This window comes from Lynx canadensis, chromosome F1 (genome assembly GCF_007474595.2).
Source record: "Lynx canadensis isolate LIC74 chromosome F1, mLynCan4.pri.v2, whole genome shotgun sequence".
Taxonomy (NCBI): Eukaryota; Metazoa; Chordata; class Mammalia; order Carnivora; family Felidae; genus Lynx; species Lynx canadensis.
This window is the reverse complement of record NC_044319.2, coordinates 6,132,635-6,157,001: the sequence shown is the minus strand read 5'-3', so window position 1 is coordinate 6,157,001 and position 24,367 is coordinate 6,132,635. Positions and strand designations below refer to the sequence as shown.

Here is a 24,367-nt window from a genome sequence, read left to right as displayed (position 1 = left end):
CTTGTTTATTTTTTTAATGCATATCAAACAACGTACATTAAAATTGTAAATAGTTTAAGATTAGTTATATTTGCTTTTAACAGGCTCCTAGGAGACTAGCAAAAGTGCATCATGTTAACCAAATTTAAGACCTGAAATAATTTAAATCTAGATTTCAGTCTTTAAAAGATAAGTTTAAATCCAGTTTATCCTTTCTTCTTAGTGCCAACCTAAAAGGTATTGATGTACCATGACCCCTCTTTTGTAGGCCCTGGATTCCAGAATGTGACTCCTAGATCTGACAGCTACTCCACATGTTAACAAATCAGACAGTTCTAGAATTGGCAGGGACCCCTAGTAAAACAGTGGGCTCATCTCTCTAGGTTTCACTCTTCCATAAAGTTTTGATCCCATAATTCTTCACAGCCAAATTGGCTCTTGTATGCCTTTTTTTGTTTTAAACCATTTTGTCCACCTTTTCTAGGAGTTCTTAGGTGGACTACTGACCTAAATTACCTTATTCACCATAACTAAAATATATATGTATGCTCTGCAAATCAGTATTGGGTCCAAATATCACACTAATGAAAGAAAGCACGCAATCTTCTTATTACTAAGTAATGCCAGGAAACGTACTTAATTTGGGAAACAGAATGCAGACCCCAATGAAGCAAGTACACTTATCTTTTTAATTTAATTTAAAAGAATATACTACTTATATGAAAACTAATTTTCACAAGCTGATTATTTACTTAAAAATAAACATTTAATTAAAACATCTAATACATGTATGTGACTAAAGCCATGGTGTAATATGAACTTAGGGTCATGGGGAAACCTTGGCATTGTGAAGAAGTATAACAAAGCATTATAGGTAAAATGATAACAAGTATGCACTAAGAACAGTGGTGTTCTAAGGCAAACAATGTTAAGTTTTGAGTGGGGACAGAGGAGAGGAGTGATTTGTAAGCAGAGATGTACAAGATGAGCTGGTACAGAAAGAAACAAGCAAGGGAAGGTATTTCTGACACAGGGGCAAAAGAGCGAGGAAGAGCCATAGGCAATGTGAGAGTCCACTATGGAATCAGTAGTTGGGAAACTATAAGTATAGCTCACCACAGCTGAAACACATGCGCACATAAACATGTGGGCATGAGTGCAATAGGGCCATCATGGTGATAAAGAAAGTGATTAGCTCTAAGAAAGGAAAATAGCCTGGGTCTGTAAAGTGGATGTTCCAGTATGACAAAATAAACTATATACGAAAAATCATATTTAACAGTAAGTAATTTGAAATGCATTCATTAAAACCAGAGAAAAAAAATAAATGTATCTGCTATCATGAAGACTATTAAATACTGTTGAAAAACAAAATAACAGGGGCACCTGGGTGGCTCAGTTAGTTAAGTGTCCGACTTCGGCTCAGGTCATGACCTCACGGTTCATGAGTTCAAGCCTCGCGTCAGGCTCTGTGCTGACAGCTCGGAGCCTGGAGCCTGCTTCAAATTCTGTGTCTCCCTCTCTCTCTACCCCTCCCCCACTCATGCTCAGTCTCTTTCGGTCTCTCAGAAATGAATAAACATTAAAAAAAATTTTTAATAAAATAAATAGAATAAAAACAAAAAAATAATTGTCCTATCAGAAAGGAAGAGACAAAATTACTATTTATCTGCAGATGCTATGCTTACAAAAACTAAGAACATTTTGGGAAAAAAAAAATAATGGAATAATAATGGAAGTCTTGCTTTACTATATGTTTCCTTTTCCATGAAATTGTTTTTCTTAATTTTCTTACTTCTACTTATGGCCTTTTCTTTCCATTAGAAGTTAAAAATTTTAGGGGCGCCTGGGTGGCGCAGTCGGTTAAGCGTCCGACTTCAGCCAGGTCACGATCTCGCGGTCCGTGAGTCCGAGCCCCGCGTCAGGCTCTGGGCTGATGGCTCGGAGCCTGGAGCCTGTTTCCCATTCTGTGTCTCCCGATCTCTCTGCCCCTCCCCCGTTCATGCTCTGTCTCTCTCTGTCCCAAAAATAAATAAACGTTGAAAAAAAAATAAAAAAAAAAAAAAAAAAAAAAAGAAGTTAAAAATTTTATAGGGCTTCTCTAATTAAAACCATGTGGTCTTAGTGCTGGAATGACAGAAATCAAAGGCCGGGGGGGGGGGGAGAGAAAAAAACCTAAATATACAAATATTTATGTACATGTGCCATCCATAATGAGTGAGGACAGAATGGATTATTCAATGAAAAGAAATGGACAAAAGAACAGAGCTGAGACAGTGGTCTCATCCTTTGGAAAAAAAATAGACTCCAAACTTCCATCATTCAATAAAACAAATAGACTTTTTTTTTTTTACATAGATTAGAGATACATATTTCATTTACAGCGAGGATGGATTTTAGACTGGCAGACAGAACACAGAAAATATATAGCTTTCCTAGTTCTCACTACATCTAAGTCTTCATTAACATTAAAGTCGTATAAAATCTCCAGACACCAGATTCTAGATGAATATAGAAAAACACACTCCAATGGTAAATCTAAATATGCTGTTTTTCATTTTTACTAAAACTGCCTTCTAGTCATAAATGCAAATAAAAACTGATTGTTCAGAAAAGTAGTGTGATATAATTGCAGGAACTATTTTGAAGTCTTAAGATATGGCATAAATCCAGCTTTGCAAAAACATAAATGGCAAAATTAATCATGCTTCAATGGGATGTTATAAATCCACTAAGAATCATATTTTCAAAGAATGTACAGTGACATGGGAAAAGTTCCATTCATTCAGCCAGTCAACAAATACTACGTCGGATCCTGGACTGTGTTATAAAGATAGAATATTAAGCAAGGAAGATACAATCCTTGCTAGTCAAGAATCTCATAGTCCAGTGAGAAAAGCAAACAGAGATTACAGTGGTGATACACCAGACATAAAAGCTGTAGGGAGATACATAGTATATAGAAGGGGGGCCTGGCTCATCTACAAGACTCAGAGGTTTTGGAGAAAATGTGATTATTTTAAGCTCAGATCTGGCAGATAAATAGGTATTAGCCCAGCCATGGTTATGAGCGGAAGCATAAGCAAACTGAGGACTTAGCATCTAGAAATGCCCAAGGAAGACAGGGTAGACAGGGGAAAAAAGACATCCCAAATTGTATGTATACTCAAGACCTAAATACATCTGCACAGAGTAAGACTGGAAGTGTAGGAAAGAATTATCTATCCTTAACTGGGATCATAAAATTACAAGTGATTTCTAGTCTGTTTTCATTTTTCTTTCTTTTCTAAAGTAATCACATATTATCATTCACTGTTCATTGATCAAAAGGGTATTATTAAAATAATACTTTACTGTTTACTAGGTCTTGGGGGAGGTTGTTTTTGGTTTTTGTTTTAAATCTTAGACAAGTCTCTTAAGACCTAATTTACTCATTTGGAAAATAGGGCTAACAACATTTAACTTCACAAAGTTGCTGATTTGGATCAACTATGATAATATCCGTGCAGGGAAATGATTCTGTGGTTGTGGTTGTTGGACCTAAGTCAGAACCAGAGCACAAGATAAGAGCTTATGAAGACAGATTTGGGGGCGGGGGTGGGGGTGCAGTGGTTGTAGAAATGCGTAGATCAGGAGGATGAAAATATGGCCCTGATGAAGTCGTCACTCTCCTCTTTAGCATGAGGACGGTCCATGCCAATCTATCCTGGTAGCTTTTTCTCGTGGAGCTTAGCCCCAATCTCATAATCCTTCTCAATGTCATACTCCAGGCCGCCACCAGCAAAACGTCACGCTGCTTGAAACCTTTTGCTGTTACTAGCCTCAGAATTCCAAATATGAACACAATTCTACCATTATTTAAGGGTAGTTTAGTTATAAAAATGTCTTAATTTATATTTTAATTGGTGAATGTCCTGTGCTTTGCTAAGAAGCGTATCTCACAGCAGTTCTAGAGGCTTTGATTTAGGGTGTTGCAAGCCTCTGTTATTCATTATTTATACCAGAAACAGAATTATTAAGGGACTATTGGATTTTACAAATATGTTCACATATATTTACAAATGGTGAAGTCAGATACACATATATCTTTTTACCAATTGTTGCTTTTTCACAAAATAGGAAAAACATTTCTTACCTTTCCTCTGGAGTATCTACATGAAATGTTCTCTCTATAACAGTGGTCCACTGGAGACATCTGATAATAAATGTGTTTGGCTTTGGTCGTTCTGTTTTCATTAACTGGCATTCTAGAAATGACATAAAATGTCTCTTTGAATATACTTACATTTAAACCAGGAAGTAAAGATTTGAGAACTACAGAGTTCTACTCTATGCAACCTCTCAGCTTTCCAGGGCCCTCCATTCAGGGTTGTTCACAATCTGACCTCAGTATTTCCATTCCATCATCCATTCTGGCCACATGCTCTATTAACCAGCCAAACTGGACTACTTACTTTCCCCAAACACATCTTGCTCTGTCCTGTGTCTGTACCTTTTGTTCCAGCAGTTCTTATTATCTGGGGCGCTGGTCACTGATTTCACCCCTCCCCATATTGCAATCACTTACAGTTGAAAGGTCCAGATCCAATCCCACTCTTTGTAGGAAGCCTTTTATATCAACCTGGTCCTAAACCAAACATTCACCTCTCCATATTCTCATTACTTATTATCATATCCCTCATTTTTCACTCAGTATAGACTATCTTGTATTATTATTTATCATTTAAAAAGGTATCCTTATCCCCCGAGATTATAAGCTTTTCTACAGTATACACCACTTAAAAATCTTAGTAAGCACAGCCCACAGAGCCAGTTCATCAAAAGTGATAAATTAAGTCAGGCAATATCTCAGAAGATTTCAAAGAAGAGGAGGAGCATTTTGTAGTGGCTGAAAGTGTGGATTCTAACACCAGTATTCTTGGATTCAATTTCTTTTCCTACCATTAACTATGTAACCTGGGACAAGTTAATTAACCTTTCTGGTCTGCAAGTATCAAAGGGGAAACAAGTAACTACATCATAAAACTGGTGTGAAGATTAATAATAAATCAGTAGGATGCTGAGACTAGCATGTAACACATAATAAGTTGTCAATACATGCCAGTTATCATTATCAGGTGTATATACTGAGCAGGACTTTAAGGATACACGGTAGTGGCCAACAAGACAGAGTAGGGGAGGGTTGTTTTACTGACACTGGTCTTTTGAAAGAAACAATTTCCCTGCAGCTGACAAAGTCAACTGTGTTTTCTCAGTGTTTATCTGTTCTGCGGTCCCTCCATCACTAGCAACTATCGACCTCCGTCTCTGTCTTTATAGGACTCAAGTCATTGAGCACATTGGACCAGTTCCTTGTTGACTCTTTGACCTAAAAAGATCATTCACCGAAGGGTCTCCACTTAGTTTTCTTCTCGTGTCTAATAAGATTTCACAGTTTCAGCCATCATCTCTTGGTTTACCGATCTAAAACTCCACACTTCTTTCCATCTTGGATCTGTATTTCGTGATACCCATGATTAACTATACAGTGGGTCGATCTACCTGGCTGAATTACTGGTATGACACCTAGCACCTACTATCTTTTCCCCTGATTCTGTTCCTCCTCCTGGCTTTCCTAATTTTTCCACCATCCAGACTCAAATCATGGGGTGCTCCTCTTTGATACTGGTAGTATTTGCCAGGACATGACTTTTCCAGCAATGCAGTCCTACTTCAGACTCTCACTGCCAAATGCCTACACCTCCCAGGTGCCATAAAACCAGCTCTTCTTACTCAGAAATGTGGAAGGGCTAGATCCATTACTGAAGGCTAGAAACTGTATTCTAAAAGCCATCAGAACTTGGCAACTGTCACGATGAGCACAGGGTGAATCACTGCTTTGTACACCTGAAACTGGTATTTCCCTAACCGGAATTTAAATAAAAACTTAAAAAAAAAAAAAAACACATCTGAACTCATCCAAAAGTGAGCTGATTGCTCCTACCTTTGCCCCTCCCCCCTCCGCCACCCTCCGCTCTAGCTCTCTCCATCTCAGATGACGGCACCTCCATCCCCTTAAGTGCTCAGGTCAAAAGCCCTGGCACCACCCTTAACTCCTCCTCTCTTCTCATATCTCATCCTGGAAAGCCTGTTGGCTCTGCTTTCCAAATGTATCTAGGATCATTTCTCTCCTCTCCCACTGTCTGGGAACAACCCATCATTATCTCTCACGTGAACACGCCCAGAACTCAAGAGTAGCTCTCTCTGTCCCTCACTGTAGTCTGCTCTCAACATGAGCGGCCAGAGATCTTAACATGATTGCCTGCAAGAATACATTCTGCAATGCTTCTGATTCACTAAGAATAGAAGACAAAGGCCTTGAAATGATCAACAAGGGTCCTACATGATCTGGGCCTCCCACCCACCCAGCTTAAGTTTCTGACCTCCCAACCTAGTCAGTATTCCCTTCCAGGCCACCCTGGCTTTGGTGCACTTCCTCAGATAGGCGCTACACCCTCTCTCCTAGCCTTGTGTCTAGATGTGCTCTCTGCCTGGCATGCTGTCCCCTCACACAGCCCACGGCCAACCAAGTCTCAGATCAGATCTCACCTACACGCGACCATGCTGCTGAAATTCTGTGATCTGCACCCTTGACCCAGGCCTCCCCAACCCCTCTTACCTGCTCTACTTTTTTATTTCACATACGTTATCACCCTCAAACATATGAAATGGCTTAGTATCTTTTTTTGCTTATTGTCTATCTCCCAACAAGAATGTAAGCTGCACTGATAAGATTCTTAGCACCTAGAACTGTGCCCATCTGTGCCTAAACACCATTTTTCCCCAAAGCAGACACTTACCAAATATTGTCCAAGTTGGATGAATTCTGATAGTAGTATCTAACAAGAAGGTAGTTTTGATGATATAAGAGGAGTAAATTTCTGGAGCAACTTCCTTATACAGATAAGAAGAGAGGATCTGCTAGACAAGCAGAGGGCTGGCTCTAGTCAGGAGTATAGACCATTTAGTGAGAGAACAAGACACTAAGAGCCTCAAAGCAATCAAGGGTATACATGCAAGTAGGAGCTAGTAGAAAGGATTTTCATATTACTTCTATTTTTTTTTTCCCCAGTGAATTGGGATATAAAGCCATCTTTAAGAATCAGGTTGAGGGGTGCCTGGGTGGCTCAGTGGGTTAAGCATCCAACTTCAGCTCAGGTCATGATCCCGCAGTCCATGAGTTCAAGCCCTGCATCAGGCTCTGTGCTGACAGCTCAGAGCCTGGAGCCTGTTTCAGATTCTGTGTCTCCCTCTCTCTCTCTGCCCCTCCCCTGCTCACGCTCTGTCTCTCTGTCTCTGAGAAATGAATAAACCTTAAAAAAATTTTTTTTTTTTAAGAATCAGGTTGGAAGAGGGTCGCCTGGGTGGTTCAGTCAGTTAAGCATCCGACTTCAGCTCAGGTCATGATCTCACAGCTGATGGGTTCCGGCCCCGCGCTGGGCTCTGTGCTGACAGCTCGGAGCCTGGAGCCTGCTTTGGATTCTGTGTCTCCCTCTATCTCTGCTCCTCCCCCGCTCAAGCTCTCTCTCTCTCTTGCTCAAAAATAAATAAACATTTAAAAAATGTATAAAAAGAGATTCAGGTTGGAAGAGGATGCACTGGGGCTCTGAGAAGAGAGAAGGTACATAAGAGCCCTCTAGGAGAATAGAAGAGCGAACAGACTAGGGAACTGTATAACACGACAGCGGGGCAGCAGCAGGGGCCCGTTGGAATTTCACAATCAAGAATTCACATGGTTGCGTGTTTCCCCCAGATGTATTTATTCAGCTACATGGGTGTGGCTGGGGCATACAGAGGACTGGATTTCGGCAAAGCTGTAATTTAACCAAGTAAGTTTGGCAAAGCAAGAAGCAAAAGGGAGGAGTCACGGCACCCTGATTTAGGTAATCAACTGGTGAATTCCAAATGGGTAAGGAGAAAAGCGAGAACCTGGTGGTGTGCAAAATAATGAAAAGGTGGTAGAATCGACAGATCGTAAAATCTGTTCCACAGTTAAATATTGTACAGCGATGTCACATACTTTTTGAAATATGAATGTTAAAAGCACCAAATACAGAATGTCAATTTATATTTTGTTAAAATCTGAAAGTTCTAAAATACTGTACTACAAATACTATAAATACTATATACTATACATTTATACCTATAAAGCACAGACCCAACCTGATTCTCTGTGAAGACCACTGTTCTTCCCATTTCCTACTTCACAAAACTCCTATTAAGTTTCCAGTCAGTTTTTATACAGTTCAAGTGATGCCCTAGTAGAGAAATTACTTAGAAGTTAGGAATTATGTGCGAACCTTCCCCCTAACACCTAGGACGCAATAGCACATAAGGGGACACAGGACATACCTCATGACTGAACAACTGACTGAGTGACTTTTAAAGTAATGAATAGAGGACAGACACAAGATGGGTAGGCCTGACAGAAATACTCAAGGGTGAACTCTATGGACTGTATGAAGCGGAAATAAGAAGAACAGATAAGGGAAGTAAGAATGCCCAATCCAAGTTCACCTACACTTTAGTTTACTTAAGGTCACTCCTGTGGTGATGTCAAGATGACTAAGACAGCAGACTTTAAAATCAGAGTGTCAGAGGTGTCTGGGTGGCTCAGGTGGTTAAGCGTCTGACTTCAGCTCAGGTCATGATCTCACAGTTTATGGGTTTGAACCCTGCGTCAGGCTCTGTGCTGACAGCTCAGAGCCTGGAGTCTGCTTCTGCTGTGTCTGTCTGTCTGTCTGTCTGTCTCTCTCTCTCTCTCTCAAAAATAAATAAAAACTTAAAAAAAAATTTAAATCAGAGTGTCAGACTCAAATCTAGCCTCTCTCACACCAGCAGTGCTGTGATCCCCTGCAAAGCACACCTCCAAGCCCCCAGGTTCAGGAATTAAAGAAAGACTTTAAAAAAGGAAGCATATTTTCAACACTATACCTAAGTGAAGTTTAAGGGATATACTTTTAAAAACTTCTCAATGCTATAATTTAACAACCTACTTAAAATATTACATATGGGATTCTAAGTGATTATCAATTAACATAACTTACAAAAGTGATAAACAAGTGATTAATTACCATTCTCTAGCAGACCACTGGAAAGGAACTTCTTAGAAACGAATAAACTATTTGTATTTACATACAGGATGGTTTTGGAAAAATACTAAAACAATAACATAATGACCTAAATAGTTATGCACAACTTGGCTATTTGGACTAAACATGCTAAATATTCATGGCCTCAACGACCTATACCAATTCTGGGCCAGCCACTATGTTAAGACTCTGGGCATAGTATAGTAACAATAATGAGTAAGAAACTCTCTACAACCTATAGCACACACCAAACTCTGTTATTAACCATTCAACATCCAATTACAACACATGTAATTGTAAAGTAGTACTTCACTAATGGCTTAAAGGTTTCAATCAGGACCTTCTGAAGCCTCGCTGAACAAAAATGTTATTATGAACACGTAGTTTTTACTACTTTCTGTTTTTACAGAAACAAACCTATATTTTATATGTTTCAATATGAAATACTCTACAAATGAATCCTATTTCAAAATGATACAGTAAAAGAGACTGAGACAGTAAAAGAGAGAAGCAGTTACCAAAAGCTGGCTCAAGATACTCAGTGGTACTCGGGTCAGTACAAGGGAAGAGGGCACTCTATCTCCGTATCGGGTTTACTGCTGCACAAAGATGTAGTCAAAGAGCTGAATCTGAATACAAAACCGTTGACACTGTCAATTACCATGTTTAAACAAACAAGTGAGCCTTCGGTTCTTTTATGTTAACCAAAATATGGAATCATGAACACATCCTACAGCTCCCTGTAAAATGAAGAGAAATACAGGAGTTTTCAGAATATGGTTCATGTCTGAAAACTCATTCTTAAAGGAGACTCTTATTCTTAAAGGCAATGGTTGACAAGTAGATTAGCTAATACTTCTTCAGAAGAATATTTTCCTTTTAATTACGGAAAAGTTCCCAAATCAAGGTAGGCCACGTGAAAATTCTAAAATCAAAAGCAGAAGCTTTGAATAGCGATTCTAAAAAGCTATTAACCAAATGATTAGCTATGATTTCTGGAGCTATTTAACACACTAGAAAAAAGCAAGTGTTCTCATATAAAATGCCAGGCAGCTAACTTTTATTATATCATAACCCATCATACATTTCAGCAAAGCATTTGTTACACTGGTACTTAAATTAGGTATCCTAGTTAAATTCACCTGAGCAAGTTAAACTGTAAGCTAAATTTCAAGTGTTCTGCTTATGTTTACATGTTCTGAACCACAGACACCCAAGTATATTTGAAGCTGTAATCACTTTGTAAACCTGGAAGCCAATTAGAAAAATCAAAATCATACATACAAATCAAAATCAAAAAAATACATACCAAAAAGAATCTTTTTTATATCATCTGTTCAGAATTTATTAAAAGATCAGGTTTTATTTCAACCTCTAGAACCCTTTAAATACTATTTTTTTAAATGAGTTCTACTAATAGGCAACATGAAAAACAAAGGCATAATAATAGATTCTATTTGTAATGAAATGGCACAATGAAATAATGCTGTCAGCTATAATGACCATAAAGAGGGTGTATTTTTGAGTCCTCAAATATAATACTATTATGTATATTCTTTTTTTTATTTTTTATGTTTATTTATTTTTGAGAGAGAGACACAGAGCACAAGCAGGGGAAGAGAGAGAGGGAGAGAGAATCTGAAGCAGGTTCCAGGCCCCGAGTTGTCAGTACAGAGCCCAACGTGGGGCTTGAACTCGTGACCCATGAGATCGTGACCTGAGCCGAAGTCGGACGCTCAACTAATTGAACCACCCAGGCGCCCCTAATTTTAAATGTACAATTCTATGGTGTTACGTACATATCATATACAATGTTGTGTAGTCAAGCTGGTTTTTAACTCACTGATTTATTTACTTTCATTGTATAAATTATCTATGCTTACTGTAGAACAATTCATAAACAGATATAGGTAAAATGAAAAGAAAATTAACCAGCATCCTACCACACAAGTATAACCACTGTTAAGGTTTTAATGTACATTCCTTCAGAACTTTTCTAAGCATTTTTAAAAAATAAAAATGAGACCACAACACGTAAGACATATTATGTAGGTGCTCTGCTCATTTAATATGTTGCAAATTTTTCATTTCAGTAAATGAAGGTCTATACCATCCTAATTTCTTAAAGCTTATTTATTTATTTTGAGAGAGACCACGCAAGTGTGAACAAGGGAGGGGCAGAGAAAGGAGAGAGAATCCCAAGCAGGTCCTGCGCTGTCAGTACAGAGCCTGATATGGGACTTGATCTCAAGAACCATGAGATCATGATGGTAGCCTTAATCAAGAGTCAGAGCTTAACCGACTGAGCCACCCAGGCACCCCTACATCATCCTATTTAACAATGGCACAGAACCCCATCATACTCAGTTATCACAGTGGGCAGCTTATTATGATAATATGCCACAAAACAAACAGAAGTGGGTTATTTAGATGTAAACAGGATAACATCTAACCATTTTAACATAGCCTGTTCTTGGGTACAGTGTTCAAATCTGAAAAATAATCATAAGTACCAGTTTTGGATCAACTAAATAAGAAAAGCTAATTTCTATTTGAGGTATGATGAAACTAGGATCTAATAATAAAATTGTAAAAGAATCTAACGAGAATGTATATTGGATTCCAAGTTCTCTAAGAGCAAGGCCCATACTATTTCATTACCTAGTACTGTGCCTAAACACAGCAGGTCTCATGTGAATACATGTAATGAGAGAACAGATGACAAATTTTGTCATGTGACAAGTTAATGACACTTTGAGAAGCAATTACCAGAGAATATTCCAGAAGAAGGGACTCTCCACAGGTCGCACAGCCTTGTCTCTCTGCTCAGTGAATGCAGAACCAAAGTGGGGGTCATACAGAACCCAGAACTCTTCTAGACCAGCAGAGCCTTAATGTATTCTGTTAAACAAGCCAGCTGTTAAAGCTATTTTAAGTGACAACTGGAAAAAAACCCGAATATGAATTTCTTCTTAGATATTATTAAAGAGCTCTAAGTTAATAAAATTTCTGAATTAATAAAATCCACCTAATAAAGGTAGACGGTGATACTGTAACTATGTGGGAAAATTCCTTATTGTTTACATAGAATTCAGGGATAAATGTCATAATACCTGAGTTTACATGAAATATTTTAACAAAATGATAATGTAAGTCTGATAAAACAGTAACTGTTAAGTCTAGGTAACAGGTAGAGGAGAATTTATTAAGCTATTCTATTTTATCTGTACATCTGAAATTTCCCATCATCAAAAGTTGAAAACGGAAACCCCCTCCAAAATAGTATTAGATTCTTTCCTCAAAGTATTGTATCCAAAACAAAAAACAAAACAAAACAAAAACCCCCAAAGGCTTAAATGGCTGACTATGGAAAGGGAAATTATTTTTAAAATATAAAATATACATGAGACTATCTAAAATAAAGGCTCTTCTGGTTAATTAGACTCACCTAATACAATTTAAACTTCAGAATATTTCATTGGGCATTTAAGTTTATAGGAATCACTGCTGGAATAACCGGTTTATTTCGTACCAACTCTAATTTACAACGTAAATGCCTCGTGCTTCTATTTGTGCCAACGGGACAGTATTTCTGGTCCGACACGCTCACCACCACATCGCCATGGGCACCAAGGGGCGTAAGCCATAAATACGCACCCAGACCAAGACGCGTGCGCACTGCGTGCTGATGGCCCTGCCCTCATGGCCCATTACTCAAAACCACGAGCTACGGAACTGGCCTTCGTCGGTCGCCTTTCCCTGACCATCAGTAACGCTGCGGTTACCGTCTCTCCTAAAGTCCCTCGTATCTCTTCCCTGTTCTTGTCCCATTTTTCTGCTGTATCTGATGTTCTTGGCCCCCATCCTGCAAGTCCCCTCCCCCCGCACTCCCAGGACACCGACTTTCCCGGTTTTGCTTCCATCCCTCTGATGGCTCCGGGGTCTTCTTTCTCAGGGTCTCTTCCTCCGAACGGAGCCGCTCCCTCAGGCTCCGTCCTTTGTGTTCAACTGTGCTTTTGTGATCATTTTGTCCTTAGTAAGTTCATTCACTAAATGAGTATTTATCGTGTGCCCACGGTGTGCCAGGCACCAAGCTAGGCCCTGGGGGTGGAGCGGCCAACAAAACAAAGTCCCTATTTTGGCATAAAGCTTCTGCTCCACTGAGTGGGGGCGTGGTCAAGCTATAACCAAGTAAAACAATGAATTTATTAACCTAGTACTGCTTGTAAGTATTATGAAGAGAAATGAGGCAGGGCAACGAGTTAAAATGGCAGGCAGGCAGTACTACTTTAGAACGAAACGGTAGGAAAATCCTCTCACGGAAAGGAGGCTCCGGTGCAGCCGTCTGTGGGAGGAGGCTTCCGCTCGAAGGCACAGGAAGTGCACAGACCCACAGCGGGAAGGGGCCCACAGATGTGTCTGAGAAACAGCAAGGAGTCCAGGGTGGCTGGAGTTCAGGGAATGGTAGGAAATGAGGTCAGGGGGATCTTCAGTGACCTGGGGAGGGCTGCAGATACAATCCTGGGGGAGCTCTCCGGTGGCTTTGCCTCAAATGTCACCTGATGTCTGAAGACTCTCAAACCTGAACCTTCCATATGGCAAAGCTGGCATCGCTTTTCTGAGGCCCTATTATCATCCCATTCTCAACATACCTAAAAGCGTTTCATATCTTCTTTTATCGTCCGCACTGAAAATTACCACATCGACAGTGTTTCTATTCAACTTATTTCTGTATCATTTTCCTAATCACGCAATAAACACACTCATCTTTGACTCTTCTGACCCATAGCTAAGCAACATGCATCTTAATTCTTTCAGAAACGTCTGTTTTCACTGCTCAACCAGACACTCATTACCAAAATCGGGATCCCTGAACTGGCCCCCCAGATGGTCTCCCTTCCCCCACCCTTCTCCCTGTCCAAGGTGTCCCACGTATGACTACAGGCCTGAGCAGTCTTCCTCAAACTCTTATTCTATAGATGATTCTCCTTCTCAAAAATATACAAGTCTCTGCAGGACAAAGCTCAACCCCATTAGTCACTCATAAGCAAGCCCAAATCCTTTTCAAATGTTATCCCTTACTATAAAAACAATAAGGGGCACCTGGGTAGCTCAGTTGGCTAAGTGTCAGACTTCCACTCAGGTCATGACTCAGAGCTCGTGAGTTCCAGCCCTGCGTCGGGCTCTGTGCTGACAGCTCAGAGCCTGGAGCCTGCTTCGGATTCTGTGTCTCCCTCTGTCTCTGCTCCTTGCCTGCTCACACTCTGTCTCTCTCTCTCTCTCTCTCTCAGAATTAAGTAAACATTAAAAAAATAAATAAAAACAAAATGAATACCCCACCCAAAAAAAACTACTAGAATTCAGAACTGAATTCAGTAAAGTCACAGGATACAAAATTAATACACAGAAATCTGTTGCATTTCTACACACTAACAATGAAGCAGCAGAAAGAGAAATTAAGAAAAAAAAATCACACTTATAATTGCATCAAAAAGAATAAAATATCTAGGAATAAACTTAACTAACCAAGGAGGCTAGAGACCTGTACTCTGAAAACTGTAAAACATTGGTGAAAGAAATTGAACACGGCACAAATAAACGAAAAAATATTCCATGCTCATGGATTAAAGAACGAATGTTGGGGTGTCTGGGTGGTTCAGTCAGTTAAGCGTCCGACTTCAGCTCAGGTCATGATCTCACAGTTCGTGGGTTTGAGCCCCGCGTCGGGCTTTGTGCTGACACCTCAGAGCCTGGAGCCTGTTTCAGATTCTGTGTCTCCCTCTCTCTCTCTCTCTGCCTTTCTCCTGCTCACACTCTGTCTCTGTCTCAAAAATAAATAAACATTTTTAAAAATTAAAGAAAAAAAAAAAACAAATGTCATTAAAGTGTCCATACTACCCAAAGCAATCTATAGATTCAATGCAATCCCTATCAAAATATCAACAGCCATTTTCACAGAACTAGAAAAGAATAATCCTAAAATTTGTATGAAAATCAAAGGATCCAAATATCCAAAGCAATCTTGAAAAAGAAAAACTGGAGGTATCAAAACTCCAGATTTCAAGATATAATACAAAGCTATAGTAATCAAAACAGTATGGTACTGGCACAAAAACAGACACATTGATCAGTGGAATAGGACAGACAGCCCAGAAACAAACCCACACTTATTTCATCATTTTATCTATAACAAAGGATGCTACAATATACAATGGGGAAAAGGCAGTCTCTTCAAACAACAGTGTTGGGAAAACTGGACAGCAATATGCAGAAGAACAAAACTCCACCATACACACAAACTCAAAATGGATTAAAGACCTAAATGTGGGACCTGAAGCCATTAAACTCCTAGAAGAAAACAAGAAGGAATTTCTCTGACATCAACCATAGAAACATTTTCTTCTACATTCTCAGATATGTCTTCTGAGGCCAGGGAAACAAAAGCAAAATTAAACTATTGGGACTACAACAAAATTAAAAGCTTCTGCACAGCAAAGAAAACCAACACAACAAAAAGGCAACCTTCTGAATGGGAGAAGATATTTGCATATGACATATCCAATAAAGGGTTAATATCCAAACTATGTAAAGAACTTACACAACTCAACACCAAAAAACAAATAAACAAACAACAACAACAAAAACAAGTAATCTGATTACAAACCAAGCAGAAGGGCTGAATAAACAAAGTCAAAATACACATGAAAAGAAGTTCAATGTCACTCATCGTTCAGGGAATGCAAACCAAAACCACAATGAGACATCACCTTCTACCTGTCTGAAAGACTAGAATCAAAAAGACAAATAACAAATGTTGCTGGGCTTGCACGAAAAGTGAACCTTTATACAACACTATTAGTAGGAAGAGAAATTGGTGGCAACCATTATGAAAAACTCTATGATGGTTCCTAAGAGTAAAAACTGAACTACCATATGATCTGGAAATCTCCCTCCTGTTCATTGCAGCATTATTTACAGCAGCCAACGTATGGAAACAACCTAATTTCCCTATGATGGACAAATGGATGATGAAAATGTGATATTAAAAAAAATACCCTGCAATTTCATGGATAACAATGGATCACATTTGAGGGTATTATGCGAAGTGAGATAAACCAGAGAAAGACAAATACTGTATGGTATCGCTTGTGGAGTGTGAAAAATTTAAAAGCTGATTGAAAACGACAAGGAGTACTTTCTCCTGATATATATGTGTATCTTCATTGTCCCTTAAACATTCTCCGGTTCTTTTTTTCAGGTGTACAACACAGTGATTCAACAAGTGTATGTTATGCTGTGCTCACCACAAGTATAGCTGCCGTCTGTCACCTGACAATGCCGTTTCAATACCACTGATTATATTCCCTACGCTGTACCTTTTATTCCTGTGACTTATTCATTCTACCACTGGAAGCCTGCAACTCCCACTCCCCCTCATCCACTCTGTCCATTCCCCACCCCTCTCCCCTCCAGCAACCATAAGTTTGTTCTCTGTATTCATGGGTCTCTTTCTGCTTTGTTTTTTAAAAAGCTCCCGGATTATTCTTAATTTCAGGATTTAATTCACACTGCTTCTGTCATGTGAAACACTTTCCTTCCCTTCTACCTAGATTCCAGTCGCTGAAAAGCTCTGATTCCAGCTCTTACTCTCTACTCTGGAAGATCTTCTGCACTTAACATTTACATTGCACATGCTGGGACTGATCACATACTGTTAGTTACAGACTGCTTCAAGTGTATCTCCCTAACTATACTGTAAGCTTCAGGGTACCTGGTACTTCTAATAGTTCTGTTTGATTCGTCACAGCCTGAATTCAAACAAACAAAAAGAGCTTCAGAAAACATTTCTGAATACAGGGTGCCTGGGAAGCATCCAACTCTTGGTTTCAGCTCAGGTCTTGATCTCACAGTTTGTGAGTTCGAGCCCCACGTCGGGCTCTGTGCTGACAGGGGTCTCTCTCCCTCTATCTCTGCTCCTCCCCTGCTCTCTCTCTCTCTCTCAAAATAAATAAATAAGCATTTTTTTAAAATAGAAAATATTTCTGATGCAACAGAGTTTATCACAACTAGTTCTCTTTTTCTTATAAGATAATCTCAATATTTTAAAGTTCACATGCCTTGAGAAGCACGATTTACTTTATGATCCCCACCAATCTTACTTATTTCTTCAAAATCAATTTGTCCAGTTTACTCTATGTATACATATAAATAAATCTCAATGATGACATCAATTTGAAAAAACTATTTAAAGCCTAATCAAATTCTTGATTGCACAGCCATGGCTCTAACAATTAAAAGCTAGTATCCTTTCCCTAGTAGAAAGCAGTAGATTTATAGAATAGTTAAAGGGATTTTTTCCTTGGAGAACAATCAAAAGGTAGGCCTATCCATTCAGAGTAAAGCAGAGAACTATCAAAAAAAAAATGAATTTTGGAAGATTATAAACCAACAAACCTATTAATTTCATTTAAACCATATGTAAAGATAACCAAAGAGTCATTATTATAATCTGACCGATCTGGAAAACACTAACTTCTTATAACTTTAAGGAAAGACAGAGATGTCTCGGTTTCCATTCAGAATTCTGACTCCAAATAAGCTATCCTGACTTTAAAAGGTTTCAGTCATAACCATAAAGAGGTCTCTGGGTCTTTACTATAGCACAAAAACAGTATGTTTCAAAATTGGGTATAAGTGGTGCATTGCAAGATAAACGAAGAGTGTACATTGGAATAATCAGTTCATTTGTCTCCAGCAGAATAAAAAAATCTCATCTTCTATCTTTTCCCAATTGAGTAGGGAAACTTTGCTTTCCACTACATCTTTCTCCAAAATTTATTCTTTTTAAATAATTAAGTACTAAGCCATTATTTTGGCCTATTATCAGCTGCTTTCCTGTAACATTAAGATTTTACGTGCATTATTTCCCTTTAATCTTCCCAGTAAAGTTTTAGAGGGTTTTCATTATTTCCATTTCACAAATAAGAAAATGGAAGCTGTCTGGTTTTTCAGTCACTAATTCAAAATCATCTAGTCATTAAGGTTGTAAAGCTGAATCTCTAATCCATGTTTTCTAGCTCTGAATTCTTGGCTCTTCTTGGTATGTCATGAACTGTTTTAGGAATGTTAGCTACTTACAAGAGAGGAAGTGAAGTCTTCTTTCTTTATAACAAACTTTGTATATTACACTTACCAGTTTTCTGCAATTAATCGACAGAAATAGGTGACCTACAGAGAGTACTGAAATTGTTTTCCCCCAAAGTAAACTGACCAAACTTCTTGTCTAGTATTTATGCACCAAAAATAATTGCTATCTATTGTGAGAATACAAAACTTAGAAACACCAATAAACTTTTATCACATGATCATAAGATAGGGAAAGTTCTAGGTGACAGATGAACTGTCATGGAATAATACTGTTTCAGAAGTTCTTTACAGAAATTAAATTTGAAAAATGTCTTTCTGTCAATATTAAATTACTGGTTCAAGGCAGAGAGCACATTTGGAATATGTATTGGCCAAAAAGTTAAAAACCGTACAGGAAATAACATGTAACATGTAACATGTGCCTGGATTCTGATATTGGAATTTGTTTAGGCTTGTCAATGTAAGCCAACCCTGAAGATTTCTTATAATAGTCTAAGAATCAAGAGCCATTGATAGGAAAACAATAAAAATGTAACTTCCTATAGGCACAGAAATTCCAAATATTTGGTGAATTATGTCAAGAATATAGTTTAATGAAATGTCCTCTTTCCCCAGGGCCACTGTGAAGCTCAAAGGAACAATGTGTATGAAATACTGCTATAAAGAGAGTATTGCATGTTTATTTTTAATCACTTTATAAGAATATCCTATAGAGACAGAAACTTTAAACTTCACCAGTGTGCTTTTGGAAGCAGTAACTGTTGCTGGTTGGATGATTCAATTATCATAAACTATTCTGGCGTGTTTCAAAAGCAGTGCCATTTTAAAACATAAAAAATGTCTAAAAATGCAACCATAGTAATAGATTCTGAGAGCATGGGTTGGGGGGTGAGGGAGAAAGACAATGACAAATTGGTCCAAAAGGACACTGAGACTTCATAGTTGGAAGACGATTGTGCTGACAATTAGTAACAGGAAGCAGAGCACAAAACAAATGAATGAAAAAAGCTGAACCAGCAATGAAAGACCTTATTATAGGGCAGCAACATTATTGTAATAAAGGGGCAATGTACTCTCCTCCATGAAACTTTCACACAGCCACCCTAGTCTCTTTTCTCTCTCCCTGCATTTCATTTTTCATTAGCATCTGCTTGATTATGTATTATTTCCAATCCAAAAGAATGCCTGCATAGTGTTCCTAAATTCCAAGGCTTAAAGGTCCTTCCCTGCACCCTGGCCTTGGGCCTCAGTTAACTTCACTCAAATAAATAAATAAATGCTTTTAAATTAGTATAAAGATATGGGGGAAAAAGACAGGGAGTGATTTAGACTATAATGGCAGAGAGATCAACAAAACACGTGTCCTTCAAGTCCAATCTGTTAAAAATGCAACGATCGTGAGTCATATGAAATATCCAGATGATTATGCCTCTCAAAATCAGTCTCTCCTATGACCTCTCGGACATAATTAGAAAAGCAAAGCTGAAATGGTCACATACCAGTGAATCCTCTGCATTAAGCTTCAGTTTCCACAAAGAGAAGCAGCCCAGAGCTCTGAAACAAATTTTCTCACGCTAGTTGAGAATCACCAGCTCGGATCCCTGATACCGACATATAAACTAGTCTAGAGGCATGGAAAGCCCACACTTTCTGAACTACCCACACGAGAAAACCTCTCACCTCAAGACCCCGGGGCAGCAGGAGAGGTTTCAGTTAAGCAATGGTGCACAAAAAATCACTGCCCTTGAAACCTGCAAGTTGGGGGTTTAAAAGTTCACATGATCACTGGCAAACTCCATGAGCCTCATTCCCTGGCTATCACGAAGCAATAGTATATATCCTGGAAAACTGTTAGTGGGATTAACATACCCATAAAGGTCCTCAACAAGTGGTTGTTGTTGTTGTTGTTGTTGTTGTTGTTGTTATTATTATTATTACTACTACTACTACTACTTCTCAGCAGACTGAATGTCTCGAGAAATTATTATGTTGCTGACTGGCAAACCACTGAATATCACAAGAAAGAATCGTATGGATCCTTCATTATAACCTCCCTGACACCACATGTGACAAAACTCTGGAATCCCTGGGTGGTGGTGGGACCAGTCGATATTACCAGTCGTGTTGACAGGAATCTATCAAATAACCGGCCACCTAGCTATCACCTGCATGCTTGTCCCCCTGCTACAGAATAAGTAAGAATTGCTGTGACATAAAACACATCTCTCAAGAACAATGAGAATCTGCTATTAACCCACTGCGTATAATAGCTGGCATACGGTGAAGTTTCTGTGGGTGCTGACTAAACATTACTTGAAGAGAGCTGTCGTCTGAGCCCTGTGTATGATTCAACACACTCCAGCCAGATATCAGACGGACCTCTGCCTTCTATCTGCTTAGAGGCTCTGGGAAAGTTTCTTAATCTCTCTAGATCTTGGTTTCAGTGTCTAGTTTGCTTGGATTTTTAGGTACTTTTATTTCATGTCATTCCTGCCGTGACATAATGTGATCACATAAATAAAGCACGTCGTACATAGTAGGCTCTTAAAAAATGTCAATTCTCTTTCCTTGCTTCCTCAAGTCCCTCTTAATTTCCTATGACAGGCAAATACGATGGGCATATAACCCCTTTTAGTCGACAATTAAAAAAATGAATTACACATAAACATCTACGTTCTAGAAAACAAAAAATTAAGTTAAAAAATAAGTATTAAACAAATAAATCAGGTAGGTATCCACATTTAATTTAACCAAAAATGATCTATAAATGTAACGAGCTCATAAATGAGTATAGTCAGAAGAGTGTGTGGAAAGAATGATTCTGACCCTTCAGAGATGGAAGGGCATCATGGAGGACAATGCTGGGATGGGTGACAAGATAAAAAACAACAGTGCACACAGGCTGGCTCATGTTGGGCAGCATTACACATTCAGCAAATTTTTACCTGGAAGACTGAGCTGGATTGACCTGTTAATAATTAACTTAGTGCAAAAGAGTACACAAGTGTGTGGCTGAACCCACACAGCTGCTTCTCATGCCCAGGCTGCAGGGGGAGAGCCTCCCACCCAGTGCCCCTCGCCCACTCCTTTCCACACCACCTTACCTCTCCTTTATCTAAGAAGTCAGGGTCTTGTTTTTAATAAACAGATAAAGAGATAATGTACCTTTTCCAAGTGAAAAGCTATCATTTGAAACCTTTTTAGCTGAAGAAAAAACACTGCCTTTAAGATGGGATTTTAAAATGGAGTACTACTTTGCATCAGTAAAATTATTTTATACTCTTCAAGGAGAGACGAGGAACAGCGATGTTACTGCAAGAACCGCACGTACAACACCAGGTCAGCTAAGGGGGGCGAGTGCCTAACTGTGACCCTGAGAAAACAAGTGTCTGGTATGAGCACGGCATTCTGCTACAGATTTCAAGTGCCATATTTATTCCCATCATTTATCCTTCTTCCTCCTTTGATATTTTTCACTCTATACAGGGATAAAAAAATAACATACCATCTGGAGCTTTCATTCATATCTGAGGATTTCATACTCATTTAAATCAACAATAAGAGATTCAGCCGAAGTTTCTCAGAAATAACATTTCAAATTAATGCTATTCCCGTTACCTGGAATGTACTTCATCTTTTGAAATCTTACTCTTTCTCCAAACGAGCACAATTTCCAAGAAGCTCGTCTTGATGATCCAGTCCTTAACGACCCTCCCTTTCCTAAACTCTTACTCAATGTGTTAATTGTAAAACTTACTTCAGAACTGAATGAAACATCTCAAAATACCAGTTCCAAGGATTTGTGGCAGATTTTTGCTACTAGATGATAAACTCTCCAAAGCCAAGGGCTAACCCGGGTCTGTGGATTATGAAATGAACACAGGCACAGGCTTCACAGTCATTCTGTGAAGCATGGGCTGAAATCCTGGCCCGGCCATTTGCCGGGTAAGCGAGCTCACCAAGTCACATAACCTCCCTCAGTCTCTTTAAAATAGAGAACATAATACTTACCTCAGAGCGGTGTGAAGATTAAATGAGATAACATATGTGAAAGGGCCTGGCACATAGTAACGCTCAAAGAAAGGTTGGTTTCCTTCCTTATTTCCTTCTTTTTTCCCTCAGTACCTGGTACAATGTTGAGAACACAATAGACCCTCAATAAAAACTTTCTAAATAGCCATTAGAACTTAGATTTCCTAAAAATATGCTTAAATATTAATTGTGATAACTCCTATGCTTCCAAATTGTGTTACTTTAAATCATAGGCACACGAGGTAGGAAATTTCAAAAACAGAATTAAGTGAGGGAGGCTGTTGGTTGGATAGTGTGTCTAGGAAAGAGAGTCAAGGAGAGAGTCTGAGGTAAAGTGTTTGAGAATAATTCAGTGAAACTAATTACATGCAGGGTGTTCTTTTATGTCAGTATCTTTGGATAGATGGTAGTTAACTGTTGACCTTAGGAGAAGCTCAAAGGGAGAGGAAGAAGGGAAGGAGGAAGAAGAGGAGGGAGGAGAGAAGGGAGGGGAAGAGGAGAGGAGGAGGGAGGGAGAAGGGAAGAAGGAAGGGAGAAAGGAAGGAGAGGAGGGAGAGAAGGAAGGCTGGCTCTGTTGGGGTCTCCTCACATCATTTAACATAAGCTACGGAAACTCATCACTCCTTGCCTGCCTTCCCTTAAGAACAAGTCCCAGTGCATCTTCCACCTTATAAAACAGTAATCATCTAATGGAAGAACCAAATTAATCAAAAACTTTCCACCAATGGATGGTAACCAAGGGATCCCCTCAGGATAGTCAGAAAGATATGTGAGGATTTTATTCCTTCTATTAAAAAGTGAAAACAACTTCTGACTAAAATAAGGGGTAACAATAGTCACATGGACCAACCACCCGTGGAAGCTTTGACTTCCCAAAGGCTTGAAGGTTTGAAGAATCTGGTCTGTGCCCCACTCCTCTGAGGCCAATGAAATGGGGCTGGCCTTGCGCTGTAGTGATGCTTCCTTCCTTGGCCAGAGGTGGCCATGGCCATGGTTTGGGGGTCTAGCAGCTCATGTTTAGTTACAAGGACTAGTTGTTACAGATCAAAGTCCTTGGCATTAAATGAAATTGGGATTTCTTCCCCCAACCAACCCATAGAAGCTGTCTTCAAGTGCAAGACAGCACTGCAAATAGTTTCTACCTAAAACTTCTAATGATCTTTAAAGAAAATCCAATCAAGTAGCTTCCTTGCCATTCCAATGTAATGTAGCTGGAAAGGGAAGGATGGCTGTCATTTAACTCAACCGAGCAAAATTACCGCATATCTCCTGTTACATTGAGACTTTTATTTGCACACCCTTTCACAATTTACAAAGCGTGTTCACATACAGCATCTCATTTAATCCTTACCATAATCCTGAGAAGCGGGTGTTATTAACCTTCGTGTCTAAAGATGACAAAGATGGGAGCACCTGGGTGGCTCAGTCGGTTAAGTATCAGACTTGGTTTTGGCTCAGGTCATGACCTCATGGTTGGTGAGATCAAGCCCTGCATCAGGCCATGTGCTGACAGTGCTGAGCCTGCTTGGGATTCTCTCTCCCCCTCTCTCTGCCCCTCCCCTGCTTGTGCCCTCTCTCTCTCTCTCTCTTTCTCTCTCTCTCTCTCAAAATAAATACACAAATAAATAAACTTAAAAAAAAAAGATGACAAAGATGAAGACCAGAGAAATTATGTGATTTGCCCAAGGCCACACACTAGTAAAGTAGCAGAACCAAGACAGATGACCTTCCAGCACACAGACCTTGTCACAAATTTGCAGGAAAATTTTTACATGAGCATACACAGTCACTGTGCTCTAGAAGTTTATCACTCCCCTGGGTTCTCCATAAGCGCCCCCCAACTTACATTCCGATAAATGAGGCTATGGCAGTAAACACTGCAACTATAAATTAGCTTCAAGTAAATCAGGAAAGGGGGTGACAGAGAGCTCAGAAAAGTCACAAGGGAAGACTCATGACAGATGTCTGAGCAGGTCACTGACAACGTTCTAATGAAGGAAGTGCTAAAACAGTGAGACTATCTAATAGGAAACTCATGTGACACACAATGTAAATTTATGTCCATAAAGGACGTGATG

The 24,367-nt window shown here is 39.2% G+C and overlaps 1 protein-coding gene across 4 annotated transcripts in view; it reads right to left on the bottom strand.

Moving 5' to 3' along the window:
• AKT3 (AKT serine/threonine kinase 3) overlaps nt 1–24,367 on the bottom strand; it is a 314,820-nt gene that overhangs the window by 141,514 nt on the left and 148,939 nt on the right. For all 4 annotated transcript variants that reach the window (XM_030302257.1, XM_030302261.1, XM_030302260.1 and 1 more), the window contains exon 4: nt 4,115–4,226. In XM_030302257.1, coding sequence (XP_030158117.1) covers nt 4,115–4,226 — 112 coding nt within the window. The remainder of the gene's footprint in view (nt 1–4,114; nt 4,227–24,367) is intronic.